The sequence below is a fragment of the Calidris pugnax genome, unplaced genomic scaffold (genome assembly GCF_001431845.1).
Source record: "Calidris pugnax isolate Ruff unplaced genomic scaffold, ASM143184v1 scaffold180, whole genome shotgun sequence".
Taxonomy (NCBI): Eukaryota; Metazoa; Chordata; class Aves; order Charadriiformes; family Scolopacidae; genus Calidris; species Calidris pugnax.
In genome coordinates this window covers 1-17,738 of record NW_015090916.1, presented here as the reverse complement: position 1 = coordinate 17,738, position 17,738 = coordinate 1, and the positions used below count along the sequence as shown (strand labels likewise).

Below are 17,738 nucleotides of genomic sequence, written 5' to 3'. Positions count from 1 at the left end.
CGGCGTGGGCGGCCGAGGGGTCCGCGTGGGCACCCGCCGGAGCCAGGTACGCGGGGTTCGGTGCGAAACCGGTTGGTTTGGAGCGCGAGTGACGGTCGGTTGCGGGTAGCGCGGCCGCTGCTGAGGTAACGGAGTGTTGGGGGCGGGGGGGGAGCGCGGTAACGGGGATCTCGCTGTGGGCTTTTAACTTGCAAGGCTTGTGCGGCTCCTCCGGGGAGGCGGGAAGGAGAAAACGGCCGACAGTCCCCCTCCTCCCGCCAAGGACCAACGGCTTCAGCTGGCGCAGGGGCCGCGTCCGGAGATAGAGCGGGTATCGCCGGCGGGAGCGGCCTCGCCCGGGGAGATAAACCTCCTTCGGGCCTCTGCTCCGAGATAACCGCCTTCGTTCGGGTAGCACGTTCTGGGAAGAATTCTGCGCCTTCGAGAAGGCAAAGGGATGCAGGCGGGCGTGCTGCTCTCGCTTTCTCTAACCTGAGGCTCTTGTCACGCTTTGCAAAGGGAAGCGGCTGCTTATGCTCGTTTTGTATTTAAGGAAACTACAGTGCTGAGAACAAAGTTAATTGCCCCGGGCTACACAGCTCATTGGTGGGAGAAAAGCTGAAACTCACCTGCGGTTGCTTGAGTCTGCTGCTGCTTGTGTGCAGAATGAGACTCTGCCAGTGTAATTCTGTTTATATTTTACTTGCTTCTGCTGTTCTTATGCAAGTGAAAGTTCTTCCTGCACTTCACTGCTTTAAGATCTATGGCTTGCTGTGCATGCAGGTCTAAGCTGTTACTTCTGTTTATTTGTTTGTTTGTTTGCCCATAAAACCTCTACGTAGAGCTCTGATCTTACAGAGCGTAAAGAACTCGTATTTGCCAACAGCTATAGATTTCCCAGTGGCACAGTGAAATCCTACTGGCTTCTCTCAAAACTTGCAGTATTGGTAAAATTCATACTCTTAGAAAAAGCAGAGGGTGCCCAGCGTGCGATGTGACTTGTTCTTTCGTTGCTGAGCAACAGGAGGATGTTTTAGCTTGCCTTTCCGCCTGCTTGTTCAGGAGCGGGTGTCTTCCAGCAGTCACGATCTGCTAGGTGAAACCAAGCGCCTCAAAGTTAATAGGTAAATGCCGTCTATGAATAAAGGCGCTGAGGTGGTATCGAGACATGGAAATTCTGTGTGGAACAGGCAGTGACCTTGATAACACAGCTGGAAGTAGAGTGCAAATCCTAATAGTCTTCTGCTCTAATTCCTCTTCCTAACTCAATAAATTCTTTGCTTTGCCTTGTCAGTGCTTGGATCACAGCAGCGCTGGACACAGCGAGATGTGATTTTTGCCACTTAGTCGATTAAATAAGTTCTTTGGTGAAATGTTCTGGTCGTGCTATGAGTTCACCTGGTTCAAGGAGTTTGTAAACGTGAACGATTTTACTCAGGGCTACTCATTTTTAATGCTTTCGATTTAGACAATGTAGTGGTCACGCGTGCCTGGCCATCGAAGAATGGCAAACTCCTCTCTAAGTACCGTACAGTTGATGTGCTTTCTGTATATGGCTTTGCTTTCTGCTTCGTTGCAGCTGGCCCGGATTCAAACTGACAGCGTCGTCGAGATGCTCCGTGAGCTATACCCTGACCTCCACTTTGAGATCGGTAAGTTTTTTTGGACAGCAGTGGGAGCGGCCGCTTATCTTTGCGTGCAAGAGATGTGTGTAGGGCGCTGTCACGAGAAGGAGGATTCGACCCAGCTTATCTAAGAGCGCCATCTGAATTCAAATACATTGTGTGGCTGCACAACTGCTGCTGGTTTCTTCTAGGGGGGAAAGGTGGATTTCCTGAGCTCCTGATGGTTGAAGCTCTGAGTGTATCACACTGAGGGTGTTAGGCGGCTCCATTTGAGAACCTGGTGTTGCTCTGGCCATAGCCCGCTATGCGCTGGGGTCATTTTCCTGTCCCTGGTTTGAGGTGTTTAACAGCACAGGAATAAGGGGAGCTCAGCCTTTCCCCTAGAGAACTACTGAGTACTTGGTTGCTGGCGCTCAGAGAAAGACCGTGGCAATTCCTGTTGGGTCAGCGCTTCCAAAACCTGCCCTCTGCCCCCTCGCTCTGTTTTTGAGGGCAGCGAAGGAAGTCCGAGTTTCACTTGTCTTGAGTACAGCATATTTCTAGAAGTGAGCTGCTCTTAAGTTTATCTTGAATCTGCGTTCACGCAGTAGTGTGTGACGCTGTACTGCCCATTACACGTTATGTGAGTATTTCCAGTCCAGGCCCGTGTGCTCTGACCAAGCCTCACCTTTTACCTCTGCTCTCTCTCTCTGCGCAGTTGCCATGTCCACGACTGGAGACAAGATCTTGGATACAGCGCTTTCCAAGGTAAAGGTTCTCTTCTTCCTTTACACAAGAAGTAATTGTATTTGATGGTACGTTTGCAGATTTTTCTTTTGTGATTCGTGTTCCTCCGTTTATGTGTAGATTGGGGAGAAGAGCCTCTTCACCAAAGAGCTGGAAAATGCACTTGAAAGAAATGAGTAAGAGCTCATTGTTTTCTTTTCCCGCTCTGGCATTTGTGGTGCTCTTTGGACATCTTTGGCTTTGCTGCGTATTTGATCGGGTTTCTTACTGCTCTGGTACCTCTCTGGCTAAGAAATCCTTTGATAAGTCATTGTCTTCCCTCCCCCCCTGGGCGTAGGCTGTATATTTTTATATACACAAGCGGAGTTGTGTTGCTTGGTCTGCCCCAGTGAGGTTTTTTTCTCCTGTGATTTATATGTTTACACGTGCATCAGAGAGCTTGTAATCTAATCTAGTTCCTGCTTACGAGTATGTTCTTTTAAAAGAATACTTTGCCTGGTGGTGTTAAGATATTGCATACCGCATTTAGTGTTAACATTTATTAACGTACTTGCATGTTAAATGTGTAGGGGAAATGGGTGTGGGCAAGTTGTGCTGCTTTCTGCCTGACTTCTTTCTCTAGAAAAACTCAGTTCAGGCTCCGGCTGGAGAAGAGACCCCCCCCCCCCCCCCCACCTTTTCAATATCCTGAGGAGGGTTTCGTTGCTACTTACACCTCTTATAAAGTAGGTTCAAAAACAAAGATATTCTTCTACATCTGTGACCCACGGGCACTGCGTTTTCAAATAAAGTCAGTGGAAAAAATACTGGAGATTCATGCATTTGCAATTATGTTTGTTGGCCTTGTAACGAAGCAGATAGGTTCTGCTTTGGCTAACTGTTTTTTTTAGTTTGAAGCATAATACCGGTCAGCGTACAGGTTGCGTATCGGTTCGATGAGTCTCCCCGTGTGAACATCTCCAGCGTCTTCCCCTCATTCAGCCTGATCGTTGTAACGCGTCTCGCGGCGCTGATGGGAGGAAGGCGTTTTTCCCAATTTTACAGTTGGGAAAATAGGGACAGAGAAAGGTGAAGTGGCTCTTCTGGAGTGATGCTGGAATTCCACAGTAATTCTGGCTATAGAATCCAGAAATTCCTCCCTCTTCTCCAAATTAATTCCCAGGATGGATTCATGCTTTCCTGTAGATGATCTTCAGGCCTATGGTAGGTACCGTGTGAGCTCACCCATCTGTTCAGTAATTGCTGTCCTCTAATTTTTAGAGTTGACCTCGTGGTTCACTCCTTGAAGGACCTGCCAACTTCTCTTCCTCCCGGGTTCACCATTGGTGCTGTCTGCAAGTAAGTGTGCACACGAGGCTCGATTCTACCAGGGATTTGCATTTTACAGTGTTGGTGGTGGAAGGAAAGCAAAGGCACCGTAGGTCCTTTTAGGTGTTCAGAGTTTGACCGCCCTCCGAATAATCTCTGAAACAGTGAAAACATTGGAGCTGTCCTAGTATTCCGTAGCCAGCAGGTTTGCTGAAAATTCTTGCTTTTGTAATGACGATGGGGTATTTTGGAACCAGAAACAGTTCTTCCGGGTGTTAAGCTTAACGGCCTTCCGTGAAAGGATATCTCAGTGATTCTGCACGTGTATTATTTTGCAGAAGGGAAAACCCACTTGATGCTGTCGTCTTTCATCCCAAAAACTGCGGGAAAACACTGAGCCTCCTTCCTGAAAAGAGGTGAGCGGAGAAAGGGAGGGGAAGACAGGTATAAAAATGGGCCTGAACCGCGCTCTTGTTCTTACTCAGATGGTTCTGATTTTGTTAGTTTTTTCACATCACTTTCTTACGGTTCTGCTGGGAGCGTGAGCAGTTTCTCCATATTGAATTGCCTGACTAGCGTTCCCTGCCTTTTCGTAGAGCTTATTGGAGTCTTTTGTCTGAGTCAGCTGAGTGAAATTACTCAGATTAAGGTAATGATTAGAAAGATGTATTTTTTTTTTCTGTGTTAAAGTAAAAGAAACAAACTAGCTGTGACACAAACATAGACCTGTGTTTCTGTGCGTCTGGATAGCAGGAAAATCAAGTCTAGTTTAGGCTGCAGGGTGCCAAGAAAAAGAAATAGCCTATGTGTCTAGAAAGGAAATCCTTACTGCCCAGACTGGCAGTTTTTTGGGGTTTCCAGTTTTGCGCCCTACTGTTTCCAAAGGTTCTCCTCCCACTGCATTTCTGTCATTGACAGACATTGAAAGACAGACTCTTTTCAGTGGTTCCCAGTGAGAGGACGAGAGGCAACAGGCACAAGTTGGAACATAAGAGGTTCCACTCAAATATGAGGAAAAACTTCTTCACAGTAAGGGTGACGGAGCCCTGGAACGGGCTGCCCGGGGAGGTTGTGGAGTCCCCTTCTTTGGAGATTTTCAAGACCCGCCTGGATGCAGTCCTGAGTAACGTGCTCTGACAACCTCTAGGCAATCCTGCTTTAGCAGGGGAGTTGGACTAGATGATCTCTATGGTCCCTTCCGACTCTAAGAATTCAGTGCAATTCAGTGAAATTGATGAAGTCCTTCCCAATTAGTAGCTTCAATTGTCTGGTGCAGTTTGGGGTAGCCGAGTCTTTTTTTCCGTGGCAAGTGTTGTGGCTTCGTCCAGTCCTTGACAGGGGCTGCCCTCCAGAAACATCTCCTGTAAATCTGTTCCTTGGGAGTGGCTTCAGCCAGACTTTGTGCTAAACCCCACGGAGTTGTTTTCTTTCTCCTAAGGAGATATCAATCATTGGCAGGTTCTTGGATCTTCATTATTCAAAAATTAAAAAAAAAAAAAAGTTGTCAATTGTTTCCTCGAAAGCTCAGACATATCTCTGGCTGGAGGTAAGTGTAGGAGTATTCTCTATTTCATTGCTTTTATTTTTCCCACAGCGTGATTGGAACCAGTTCACTTCGCAGAGCAGCCCAGCTGAAAAAGAAGTTCCCTCAGTTAGAATTCAGGGATATTGTATCCTTCTGGCAAAACGGGGAGCTGGGTAAAGCTGCAAACAGGAAAATGTAATTTAATGTGAAATCTAGAATCGAGGCCGATTTATACCGCCAGACCTGCAAGAACGAACTGCTTCCTCAGTCTGCCCTCCACTGACTACCCCGAGAGGGGTGCGTAGTGCAGGGTAGCTCCTTTGGTCCTCTGCTTTCTCACCAGGCTGTAGAAAGGGGCCAGCTTTAATCTAGCTGAGATTCGGGATGCAGATGAATTTTTACTTTAAGGAATGTTCAAAAACCCGCTTCATGGGTGCCTACCGTGTGTTTGTCACAGTGGCGTGACCAAGTGCCAATTGGTTCCCCATACCACGGATGTGATTTGGGCCGCTGGTTCTGATGTGGGCTGATGAACTAGAGGTAAAAGGCACCGTTAATTCAGACTCCGTTCTTTGCTGTGCAAAAGGAGTTGGTGTCGGGTGTGAGCGATGTACTTGAATGACATACGCAACTTTTGAGAGTCAGTGCTTGAATTAATATTCCGTAATGCTCTGCAAAATTCTATGTAAAGAAGCAGTTGTCGTAACAAATACCTCTTTCAGGATTGTACTCCGATTCTCATTTGGAGGCTCTTGGAGTCAGTAGGTTCTGTAAACGCGCTCAAGCAAACACTAAGTGGTTATAGGACTATGTGCCTGCTGTTCCTATGCTTGCTTAATCACTTCTACAGAGAGGGAATTTAAATACCCGCTTAAAGAAGCTAGATGAGAAGGAGGACTTCAGTGCCATCATCCTGGCAGCTGCTGGGCTGAAGAGAATGGGCTGGGAAAATCGCATCGGCCAGGTGAGGACTAGCAAAGCGGAAAGTGCCGTTCTCTGCCGACCCGTCGACTGCCTTTCGGGCCTTGCGGTTGCCCTGTCAGAGATGAGCGTGGAGCCTACTGCATCCATTGCCACCTCGGGATTTGATGCACTTCAGGGAGGACTTTTTTTTTTTGGTTGGTTTTGTTTTCTTCATATGGGAGTTTATAGTGTTCAGCTTTCCATGGTGCAATAGCAGTTTGTAATCTGACAGTCTCCCAGCATTTCGCAATACTTGTGTCTAGCAATGCAGCAGTGTGCGTGACTAAGATTTTTCCGATGATCAGATTTTTCTATTTCACAGCGTGTTATAGTCTAGGTGAAGGAAAGCGCATTATCTCACTTTAGGGGTGCAAACTGAGGCCTGGGAAAGGGGTGCACATGATATTTCTTTGGTCAGGCGCAAAAGCAATCGGTCTTAGATGCGAGCATAGAATTTGGCTCTCCCCTCCTGTATTCTGAACAGTGCAACTTGAGTTGACTCTGATTTTACTGTCTTCCAGCTCCTAAGCCCTGAAGATTGTCTGTACGCCGTCGGACAGGTACGTTACAACTTCTGTATCGTAGTCTGTACTGCGTGTTGAAAGCTGGCAGCGGTACAGCGTGTCAGAGTGGTTAATTGTGCTGAATACTTTGTGTGTGCTTGTTGCTAAAGAACCATCGCATCGATCTTTTCTGTTGGCTGTTACGCTGCTTTAGGCACAGCGTGTGGGAAGAATGGTAGCCAGCTCTGTTACCCGGTGTGGTGGGGGCTGAATGCCATGGGTAATGGAAAACAGTAAGCGGTGAAGGAACAATATAGCACAACTACATTGGGGCGATGGGGCAGGCTCTGGCAGGGTCAGTGCTGCGCTGTTTTGGGATAATGGTGCATTAAAATAGAGGTAATGTCACCGCAGTATCTTTGCCCTCTGATGCAAAGAGGGTGAATTCAGCCTGAAATTGTGATTTTGATCATGTATTTGTCAGGTACCGGGCATTCTCCCCGTCCCCTTCTGTTTCCAGTTGGAGAAAGAATTGTTTTGTCACTGGTAGTCATTCGGGACTCGATCTTTATCTTGAGATAAGTTTGGGAAGCTTGGACTTATCCAGCCATCTTGTCGCAAAGGGACATGGGGGTGGGTGTTTCTGTATATGCGGACATAATTGAGAGAGGCTCTCGAATGCTTTGAGGTAACAGCATATCTTGAACGTTTGGCCAGAGCAGGTTCCGATCTTCTCTTTACAGCAGCTGCTTATAGGATGTCTCTGCAACCGGTGGATAGTTTCGTAATTCATTTCTGTAAACATCTAAACATCGCTGCCTTAGTGAAATGCATATCCTCGCCTCTGGGTTTTTGTTTCGTGACGCTGAGTGCTCACAGAGACGTGTGAAGTTGAAAAATTACGATTATGTTGTGTGTTTCATTTTTTTCTTCTAGGGTGCCTTAGCGGTGGAAGTTCGTGCCAAAGACCAAGAGATACTGAATATGGTATCTGCCCTGCACGACGCGGACACCGTGTTATGCTGCATTGCCGAGAGAGCCTTTATGAAACGTTTGGTAGGTGCGGTGTCCTCCCTCTTCTGCCTGCAGCGGGAAACGCTGCTCCGCTGGTTGACCTGACCTGGCCGTAGGGTGGGAAACCTACTACACTTTGTTGAAACTGCTAAGTAGAAATTCTGAATCGAGAAGGGCCTGAGGAGCAGTGGGCAGGGTTGTGTGCGGCCTAAACTTTTCAGAGGCCTCTGCTTTGACGGTGTCGGGTAGGAGCCTCGGTGTCAGCTGTTGTCTCTTTTAGGAGGGCGGATGTAGCGTTCCTGTCGCCGTCAACACCGTGCTGAAAGATGGCCAGGTGAGGAGTACTCGCTATTTATCTGGCATTACGTCTGAAAACCTGTTCCAGCACGTGCATCTTCCCTGAAGGGAAACTCCAGCAGATACCTCTATGGGTACCTCTATAGTGTAGCCCTCTGGGTTTGTGTCCAAAGCAGGAGTATGAGAGTGGGTCCAGCTACTGAAGCTCAGGCTTCTAGAAAATGCTCTTATTAATTATTAATTAATGAGGACCAGATTTCTACCCCCCTCCCTTCTTTAAAGGTAGCATTGCCCTGAGATCTGACAGTCTCGCTTCTGAGCCCATAAAATCAGCATTTTCACACAACAGACTGTGATTAAAGAGGTGGGAAGCTCTCTTTTTTTTTTTTCCCATCTTTTTCCTTGGGAAGTCACCCATTCCCTAACAGGGATTGCTTTTGTCATAGCGGCATCGTACCGCTATTCTTGCTGATCCCACTGCGCTATGGAAGCCTCCCCCTCCAAACTGAGATTTGAATGTTGCATGGTTTTGTTTTATTTTATTTTTTTAAGGGAGTATTTGGCTTTCTGTTGGTTTGTTAATGTGGTATTAATCCCTTCTGTATGTCTTTCCAAGTTGTATTTGACAGGAGCGGTCTACAGTTTGGACGGATCTGATAGCCTGAAGGAGACAATGCAGACCGGCGTTCATTATCCCCAACAGGTATGTGGGCGGCTTCAAAATCCAAACCTGAAGTGGAAAGACAAAACCAGACCTTTTGAAATCTATTGCTTTTGGTCTGGTTCATCGGAAACGCTAACAGTGCAGAGTTCTCAAGGCTCCTCAGACCAGATGTTACCCCATTTCACGTATGCTCAAACCGTTCATTGCCCACTCCTTCCCGCTGCCTCACCTTTGAGTGTTTACATTTGCAGAACGAAGATGGACCAAATGATGATGTGCAGCGCGTTGGCATCACAGCCAAGAACGTCCCTGGTCAGGCCCAAGAGGCTGCAGAGAACCTTGGGGTTGAAGTAGCCAGTTTACTTCTGAGCAAGGGAGCGAAGCACATCCTGAGCGTGGCGCGGCAGCTCAATGACACCCGCTAAACCTGCGGAGCATTGGCACGAGCGCTACGACTCCAGCAAGTCTTCACAGCTACGCTATCGTCCTCCTCTGGAGGAAGGGATTTATTTAAACGTGAACCGGTCTTACTGGATGTTTGGGCACACAAACTTGAAATACTAAGCTAGCTAACTGGAGTAGTTTATGCTGGTCAGGATTTTGATCCCGTTATGCATTTCTCGAAATCGCAAAGTGTCTCTGTGAAGGTTTTTGAAGAATTATTGTAGCTAGAAAGTTAAACGAATTTTAAAAAGTCTGTAAGTGTTCTCCTATTCCATTTAGGAGTAAGGCACTCGTTACAAATTACCGTGAGACACAAGGTGACGGTGCTGAAGTACTTTGAGTAGTCAATTTTATTTGGGCCTGTTCACCCATCTGAATGCTGAAGAGGAAGATTGCTATTAGGTTCCCAATACCGGGTTCCTCATAGTAAGGTAGCACAGATGCTGTGTCCACCGTAGGTTAAGGTAAGGAATTAAGTTTGCAGTTACCAGATGTAAATTTGTCAATTGGCCAGTAATAGATGGGGAAATAACCAGCCAGCCAGTCTGGTTTCCCTTGCACACTTACCTACGAGGATAATCTGACGGCCGCTCCTCTGTGCCAACCGGGAGCTGAAGAGGAGGCCCGTATTCAGGCTATAGTGCCTTTCTCTGCAACTGTTTATACCTTTTCCTGGAAACCGGGTACCGTTTCCAGTATGGGCTCGCTCTCCTCTCAGCAGGGCTTATGCCTTACAGTGCCTTGTAGAAACACTGAAACGGCACCTTACTGGGGTCCCGTTTTGGAAATGAAGTGTTTTATTCTCTATGCAATGTCCGTTGAATGTAACAGGCGATAAATACAGTGAAATTACATGCGCCCCAGTGTGTTGTCGGAGCAGCCTGTTCAGCTTTCCTAGCCGGACTCGCGCGGGCCGGTTCCCCACCGCCCCTGCGGGTGTCCGTGCCCCACCCCCCGCCCGCCCCTCGCCCCGCGGATCGCAGCTCTCTTGCCGAGTAATGGGGTGGCCCTGAAAAGGGCCTTTGTGTGATGTCGGGGTGGGGGGAGCGACAGCGACCGGCCTAGTACTCCTGCGACTGCTGCCCGCTGCCCTTCTTGCCAGCCTTGGTGGGGCCCACGGCGCCGCCGGTCTTCTTGGGCAGCAGCACGGCCTGGATGTTGGGCAGGACGCCGCCCTGCGCGATGGTGACGCCGCCCAGCAGCTTGTTGAGCTCCTCGTCGTTGCGGACGGCGAGCTGGAGGTGACGGGGGATGATGCGCGTCTGCTTGTTGTCGCGGGCCGCGCTGCCCGCCAGCTCCAGGATCTCGGCCGTCAGGTACTCCAGCACGGCAGCCAAGTAAACGGGGGCGCCGGCCCCCACCCGCTCCGCGTAGTGCCCGCGCCGCAGCAGCCGGTGAACTCGCCCAACGGGGAACTGCAACCCGGCCCGGGATGAGCGAGACTTGGCCTTCGCTCGGGCCTTACCGCCGCTCTTGCCACGGCCAGACATGGCGCCTCGGTCCGCTGTGAGCGACACCCACCTTCTTGGAGCGCCGCGACGAAGTGAGGCGGGAGGCCCCGCACCCAGCCCTTTTATAGCCTCCCGCGAAGTAGGACTCGGCTCATTGGATAACGCTACCGCGCCTCGCTATTGGCGCCTCTCCCGGAAGAAGCTTTTAGCCGATTGGTCGCCCGTGCGATGCCACGGCGCTTGCCCCGAGTCTATTGGCCGCGGAGACCGACCAACGAGAAGGTAAGGCGCCAAATTCATACCGGCCGGGGCCGTTGGTTCGCGCTGCCGGCGGGGGGGCCGCTGAGGGGACCGGCGCGGCGGTGGCGGGCCCGCCCGCTCCTCGGGGCCGGCGTGCCGGCTGCGGTGGGGCCGGGTACGCCGCGGAGGTCGGCCTCCGCCGGCTGAGCGAGCCGGCTGTGGCGCAGGGGGCTACCGCGCTTCCCGTCCACCCGTGGGTGGCCCAAGCGCCCGCCCGAGTCCTGACAGGACACGGTGAGGTCTCCGGAGCGGTTCTGTGTCACCTCAGGGTAACCGACCCGAAGGGGTGGGGCAATGGCGGCCGACGGGCGCTCCGATGACCGAACCGGCTTGATACCGCCCCGGTGGGGCCGCTCCCAGAGGCTTTTGAGAAACCGGCTCACCCCTGGGCCTGGCTTCTGGCGAAGCGAGGCGGGGTCCTCCCGGGATGGCAGCAGGTTGAGGAGACCCCTGCCTGTAGGGCTGCTGAGCTTACGGAGGCTTGCGGGAAGAGCACCAGATGTGAGATCGTTGTTAGGAGATCGCGAGAATGTGCGAGACACAGTTTTGGGCTGTTTAAGGGAAACACCAAAGGTGGGGAAGAAGTCAAAGCAGACTTAGATGAATAAAACACGTGACCGTGGAAGGAGATGTGAGGTGAAGAAGGCGGTCATGCACAAATGTGTGTTGTAGCGTTCATCTCTGCAGTTTGTCCTGTCTCACTAAAATACATTTCTATTCTTTTTTTTGGAGGGTGAGGGGACTGCCAAGCCTATGTGTGTATACATATGTCTAGAGGGCTAAGCGCCAGCAACCGGCATCAGGCCACAGGGGCCAGTGTATTTGTGGTACCAGCAAATAGGAAGACCGGAGCGTGTCAAGAGGGGCGGCCGGGGTGGAATGCCAGCACGTGCGATCACTAATGAGTGAGCAGAGTAACGGGCTTCGGAGCGAGGTATCTAGGACCAGATACGGGAGAGATCAGGGTCAGCAGGTTGCCGACTGGAGGTAGGTCTAAGGCAATTAACTGGAGGTAATGGGCCGGGTGTCTGACAGTTGGCTACTGGAAGGCTGTGCGTCTGAATCGGCTAGCGGAGAGATTGAGTCCTCTCTCCTCTCGAGGTGAAAAGATTTGCTATAAGGGCAAGTGGAGTAATACTGTGTATCTTATCTCGGGTGTTCATACACCCCGGTGCAGGAAATCCAGCAGCTAGTTACTGGACAGACTGAGCGTTTAAGGGATGGGATTTGTAGAGAGAGTGTGTGTGTATAGGTATGTGTTTATATGAATATACTCTACTAGCAGCCTTCCAAACAGATTGGCTGCAGAGGAGGAAGAGGATTCGGCCACTCATTCCATTCAGGTTTGAATGCTGTGTTTTCTGTGTTGATCTGCGTCACAGAACATATGAATTTTTGCCTACCGGGAACGCTTTCTCCAGCCTTGCTACCGGCTGGACTTGCGTGCGTGGAAGCGCAGCAGCCTTGTGTCTATTAAGGTACGGATCTCAGCAACTTCTACCGTCACCCATCGCAGTATCCCTGCCTTTGGTGTTTCATTATTTCACTTTTCAATCCCGGTATTCTCACGCAGATTCTTTAACCTGGTACTCCGATGACTGTTCTATGGGTTTTTCTCTGTTGGGCAGGCAGCAATTCTGCGGTGAGTTACAGTGCTAGATAACGACTTGTATTTGAGGAAAAGGTAACTGCAGCTTGCAGAGTCTTAGTTCCGTGTTAATCAAAGGCTTTTACTGATGTCCTCCGTTAGGAAAGGACAGCAATCCTTACTCTGCTAGCCTGTTCCAAATGTGTCCCGTTCCACAAAGGAAGGCAGGAAGGCAGATGATATTGAGAAATAAAAGCCTGTTGGCTGGAACGTTCCTGGTGGCTGTGAAAGACGAGGGGGGGGTCTACTGCGGAAACGATCAGCCCCCTACCAGGGTAGAAGGCCACAGAGATGTACCGTGTTACGCGGTTTCACCGCGCATCAATATTCTCAAGGGAAAGCACTGAAGGTGAAAAGATACTTTGAGTTAATTTATTCTGAGCGCTCCAAGTTTTTGGGTATGGTTTATAACATGTTACTCCGTGTCCACGGACCAAAGACGGGACCGGAGAAGCGAGGAGAGGATTCCGATTTACTTGTTCTCCTGTACACAGTCGCAATGAAACTGAAGTTCCCATTTTCTCTTTCGGGGAACAGCAACGTGCTTGTTAGATGTACAGAGACTTCACCTTTCTGTAAGTGCTGTGAGTAAACGTTTGCATTACTTACTTCCCTGTATTCCCAGTAACCGTCACGTCCAAGTGGCATAGAATTTTTCCTGTCAGCATCTCCCCCCCCCCCCCCCTCCCCAAAATATGATTACAGTTCAAGACTGGCCCCCGCAGACTAGTTGCTCGCATGTTGGCAGGTGTCCTGAGGTTCTCGGAGGGCTGGAGTAAGATCAGTTGAATCATTTGGTCACGACTGCAGAAAATCAACTGGCAGGTACAAGTCTTTCCCCTGCTCCTGGCAGCCCAGTCAGACGTCATAAAACAAGCGCACTAGTTGGTACCGGATTGAAAATGCAATTGTACTGCCCAGGACCTAGAAAAATATCAGACAGACAACAGACACGTTATAGCGTTAAATAGTTTACAGGCTGGCAGAGTCCTCCTTTCCAGATGGATTCACTAAGCTTTCCAGCGTGCATCGTTTCACTAAATAACAAGATTTAGGGTAAATTTTGTAGGTACAGAAAGATGAAAGGCAGAAGTCTAACCAAAGTCCTTCAGTCTTTCTCTGAGAACTGTAGTTATCCGCGGGGTATTTCTGCACGTGCTCGCGCACAGTCACATTGTGAGAGCAAGAGGACGAGACGAACGGTTCAGAATGACGCTCTCCTTAAGAAGCCTATGTTATACCATAAACCCTACGGTTTGTAATGCAAAATACCTCACGTCAAAGCTGCGACTTGGCATCATTACAAGGAGGCACTGCCAAGGCCTCTCTGCTGTGACTGGGCTCCACATCGAGGGGTACGTACTCCCCATCCTTTTCCAGCCCCGATGTTCTGCTAAGCCTTGTTTGGTCTCTGGGAGGGAGGGATCTGTTTCCTCCTCGAGCCATGTAAACTTCTGAGTCTCCTCAAGTTCCACAGCTCAATTACATCTTGTGTGAAGAGCGTGATACCTTACTTCCCCCTTTCCCCTTGAAACTGATTTGGATCTTTTTCTATTGCAGAGTACACCTTTCTGTTGGAGGAATCGTTTGTCTGACCTGAATGAGTAGCAACAGGAGCGTGAGATTTCGCTCGTGGGTGGGTCCGATCAGCTTTATAACAAAGTTAATAAGCGTCATATTATTGCACTCGGTGTATTCGCCATCTTCATCCGTTCCACTCCTCACATTTACTATGTGCAAGATCTCTGCTGCCTGGGGAAAGAAATATTGCATACTATTTCACCAGGGACGTTTGATGCGCACCGGCCGGTTTTGCTCAAGATCCCTTTTGCCGTACCATCCCCGAAGCCTGGCTCTCGCTCTTACGGGACAGGCTCGTGATGGTCCCGGGCCACTGCTACGTGTGGTTATTCTGAAAGATTATTAACAGTATCGAGTGACCGTGAGGAACTGCGATGGACTAAGCAGAATCTTTTATTCTGGATTTGAGCCAGGAAATAATTAGTGAACCCGTAAGTTTTTCATTCCCTCCCTTAGTGTTCTTCTCGCGTCGGATCACCGCCTCAAAACGCATCTGGATTTTGAACGGTTTCTCAGATATTACCTTCAGAATGTATGTTCCCAGGGCAGAGAGGCTCTTAGTTTTGAATTTGGAGTAGCTCATCTCCAGCTTCCCTGTACTAGGATTGAGCCTAAAAGAAACATGAGAATTTTAGTCCAGAGAGAGCAACGAGATAGAGATCCTTACATGCAGCAGGCTTAGAGCCATGGCCGACTAGCTAAGAAATCCGGTGGTGGAAAAAAGCGGGAATAATCCAACACGCTTAACAGTAGCTGCCGATACCTAGTCCCTCAGCCTGGCAGAGTCAGGAGGACATTCCTCCGTGCTGCAGCCCCGATATACCCCTAAGATGTACAGTTCAAAAATAAACCAGAAGAACCTATCATCTGCAGAGACAATCGCCGATGTGGCACAGTGCCACAAAACGCTCACTGCTCTGAAATCCTAGCGGGTCCCGATGCGATAGCGTTAAAAGTGACCCGCACCGATTTCTCTGTCCTTGGAGCTGAGAACAATCATACTCTAACGTTACCAAAAATCACTCTTCTGTATCCGGGGGGGTGGGGTGGTCAGAAAAGCGAACATCTTCGAGAAACCTCTACCGTATGACTTGACCGTAGCCGGCAGAGCAAGCCAGCTAACTTTGGATTCTAAAACTTACTTGGATGGCTTTTTAAAAGAGCTCCTACCGCCGCCTTTCTCAGCTGGCGCTGGAGATAAAAGGCATAACCTGTGGTACCATCGTAGGTCACTCGGGTACGTTACCTCGGCAGCCGGTGACGGGGACAAGGAATGACGTGGAAGAGTTGGGGCAACGAGTAGAGGAAGTTGAGCACTTGCGGGATGAAAAAAAGCAGCATAGTTTTGCTGAAGTGCCCCAAGATCCCCACCACGGCGAAGGTCATGCCGGCAAAGTAGCAGAAGGTATCCCCGACGAACACTCGAGACGGGTACCTGCGGTCCACAGGGCAGAAAGGTCAATGACGGCTGCTGCTGCTGCAAAAACGACTTTCTAACCACCGAATGTATTCCCGCACGCCAGGCCGGGGGCTGAGGGGGAACTGCAGCAGATCTACGCGGTAGAAACAACGACTGCGGGTACTCGTGCTAAGAACTGCGGGACCGGGACCCGCAGCCTGACTTGCAGAGAGTAAGGTATGGAAAAACGGCTAGTGAGACATAAGAGGGAGTGCATTCTGAGCATTTTGGTGAGCTGGCGTGACCAGAATTGTTCTAATAAAAAGAAAAGCTACCGGTGCATCGGTGCTTTGTCGGTTCTCGGCTTTCTTGGTTCCGGCAAGAAGCCTGTCTACGCTCCAGCTTCCTACCTGCGTGTCAGGAAGCGGTTTTGCGTTTGAAAAGGGAGAAAGTAAAGGGAAAGGATGTTTCTGAAGACACTCCGAAGCTCCATCCTCTTACCAGTTGTGGTAAAACAGCCCCAGCGTAGTAAAAAAAAAAGGAATCATGAAGTAGAGAGAAAAAATGTGATCGTCTCGATAATCCCCTATAGGAAAAAAAAGAAAAAAATGTGTTTGTGATAAGACAGGACTGGCTGCTTTTTAACAACACGAGATATTGTTAAATAAACATATATGTTATCTTCCTTACCGTTTAGCTCTACAACGTTGAATACGATAATGGAAGCAGCTATCACCAGCGACTGCCCCGCTTCGATTCCGTTAATTCCAGCGAGAATGTTGATGGCGTTAGTGCAGAACACGGCGAGCATGCCCATGTACACGTAGTAGAGGATACCTGCGGACCGGAGCCGGCCGAGTGCTTTAGTATCGGGGGTGCAGCAGGCCCTGTGCCGACTCACGCGAGCGCTTGCTTCCTGCTTTGTCTGAGGATCTGTTACCTCGCGATTTCGGTGCGTTTTGGCGTTTTCTGGCGATTTGGAACTTACCCAGGTCCAAATGCATGCCCAGCAGCACCCGGAAAGGCTTCGGCACCACGATGGTCGTGTTCCCGAAGCTGGTGAAGTAAACCATCAGCAGCGGGAGGGAAGCCATGGTGGGCAGAAGGAGCTTGTGGCGCCAGGGCAGGTTCAGCACGTCGTCTGCAAAGCCCAGGAAAATCATGCAGCAGATGGCGAGGAGAGAACCGATGAGCTCTACGAACTGCGGGACAGAGAAGGGGACCGCGGTTACCGGCGGCCGCGCCCAGCCGGTGCCCGCCGCGCTGCCGGCCGGCCTCACCTCGTCGTGAGGGAAGGCCGCGCATTGCTCCTCCACGAAGCACCTCAGGAAGGGCACGGGGATGAAGCAGAAGAGGATGATGAGGAACACGGCCCCGCTGATCACGCCCTGCGCCTCGGGGCTGGAAGGGAGGTAAGGCGGGGAGTCAGCCCGGGGACCGAGGGCCCGGGACCGCCGCCGGTCCGGCGGGACGGCGTCGCTACTCACACGGGCCGCCGCGAGGCCTTGTTGAGGTCTTCGCCGAAGAGCCGGGCGGCGAGGAAGCGGTCCTTGAAGGCCGGGATCAGCGTCAGGGTGGCCGCGAAGCCCAGCAGCGACCCGCCGAGGTTGATGAGGAGGGGGACGGCGGGCCAAGCCGCCATGGCCGCGGCGGGCGCTGCCCCTGCCAAGGGCGCGGAGCGGGGCCGGGCGCTCCCGCCCCCTGTTTCCAGCCGGACGCCAGAGAGGGAGGGACCGGATGCGCGGGAGCCGCCGTCTTTGGCCCGGGTGGGGGTCGGGAGCGGGCGGCGGCGCCGGCGGGGCTTTCGCGTAAAATAGTCTACTTTAAAATCCTTTGACTCGGCGAATTCATTAGCTGCTGTCTGGAATGGTACTTTAACCCCCGAGCTACTGGATAAAAAGAGCAGGGGGAGGATCTCCACGCTGCAAGTTTTGTGAAAAAACTTGAGGAAACCCAGGCAAAGCTATCGCGTGCGTTCTGCGCAGTTGATGTATAGCTTTAGGGTGACCGAAACCGAGCCGTTTCGGTGGAAAAAAGACCTCTTTATCGCTGTAAAACTTGCCGAGATATTTTTTTCCCCCGGGCTTTTGTTTGTATTACAGCGTTAGTACATTTAGGAATACGAGGTTAAATTCCGTGTTTGGACGCGGTCTCCGTGGATGTAACGTCCTCATTCATCTCTGGGAAGCAGCAGCTGTTGCCCTCACGAGAGGGAGGTCTTAAGAGCCGTTTAGAAGTTTGCCGCTGGATTTCGGGAGAGCAGCAGACCGTGCTTCTTTTTAGCTGCTTTTACAAAGGGACCGGCACGTTA

The 17,738-nt window shown here is 50.6% G+C and overlaps 3 protein-coding genes across 3 annotated transcripts; 1 reads left to right on the top strand and 2 right to left on the bottom strand.

Annotated features, from left to right (window-relative positions):
- Nucleotides 1-152: 152 nt before the first annotated feature.
- Nucleotides 153-9,907, top strand: HMBS (hydroxymethylbilane synthase). Its single transcript, XM_014949590.1, has 12 exons — nt 153-1,631; nt 2,302-2,351; nt 2,451-2,506; nt 3,591-3,668; nt 3,977-4,054; nt 5,233-5,308; nt 6,014-6,127; nt 6,648-6,686; nt 7,566-7,685; nt 7,924-7,977; nt 8,557-8,643; nt 8,856-9,907. Exons 1-12 carry the CDS (start codon nt 1,484-1,486, stop codon nt 9,027-9,029), a joined length of 1,074 nt encoding a protein of 357 aa, XP_014805076.1. The 5' UTR covers nt 153-1,483; the 3' UTR covers nt 9,030-9,907.
- LOC106892405 (histone H2A) lies at nt 9,823-10,748 on the bottom strand. Its single transcript, XM_014949591.1, has one exon. The coding sequence runs from the start codon at nt 10,536-10,538 to the stop codon at nt 10,110-10,112; it is 429 nt and encodes a 142-aa protein (XP_014805077.1). The 5' UTR covers nt 10,539-10,748; the 3' UTR covers nt 9,823-10,109.
- A 2,370-nt stretch (nt 10,749-13,118) lies between these two features.
- Nucleotides 13,119-17,724, bottom strand: DPAGT1 (dolichyl-phosphate (UDP-N-acetylglucosamine) N-acetylglucosaminephosphotransferase 1 (GlcNAc-1-P transferase)). The gene is made up of 9 exons (XM_014949643.1): nt 16,915-17,724; nt 16,708-16,828; nt 16,416-16,629; nt 16,118-16,264; nt 15,929-16,013; nt 15,275-15,463; nt 14,552-14,639; nt 14,044-14,199; nt 13,119-13,371 (listed from the first exon to the last, which is right to left on the bottom strand). The coding sequence occupies exons 1-9, from the start codon at nt 17,067-17,069 to the stop codon at nt 13,306-13,308; spliced, it is 1,221 nt and encodes a 406-aa protein (XP_014805129.1). The 5' UTR covers nt 17,070-17,724; the 3' UTR covers nt 13,119-13,305.
- Between the last annotated feature and the right edge of the window lie 14 nt (nt 17,725-17,738).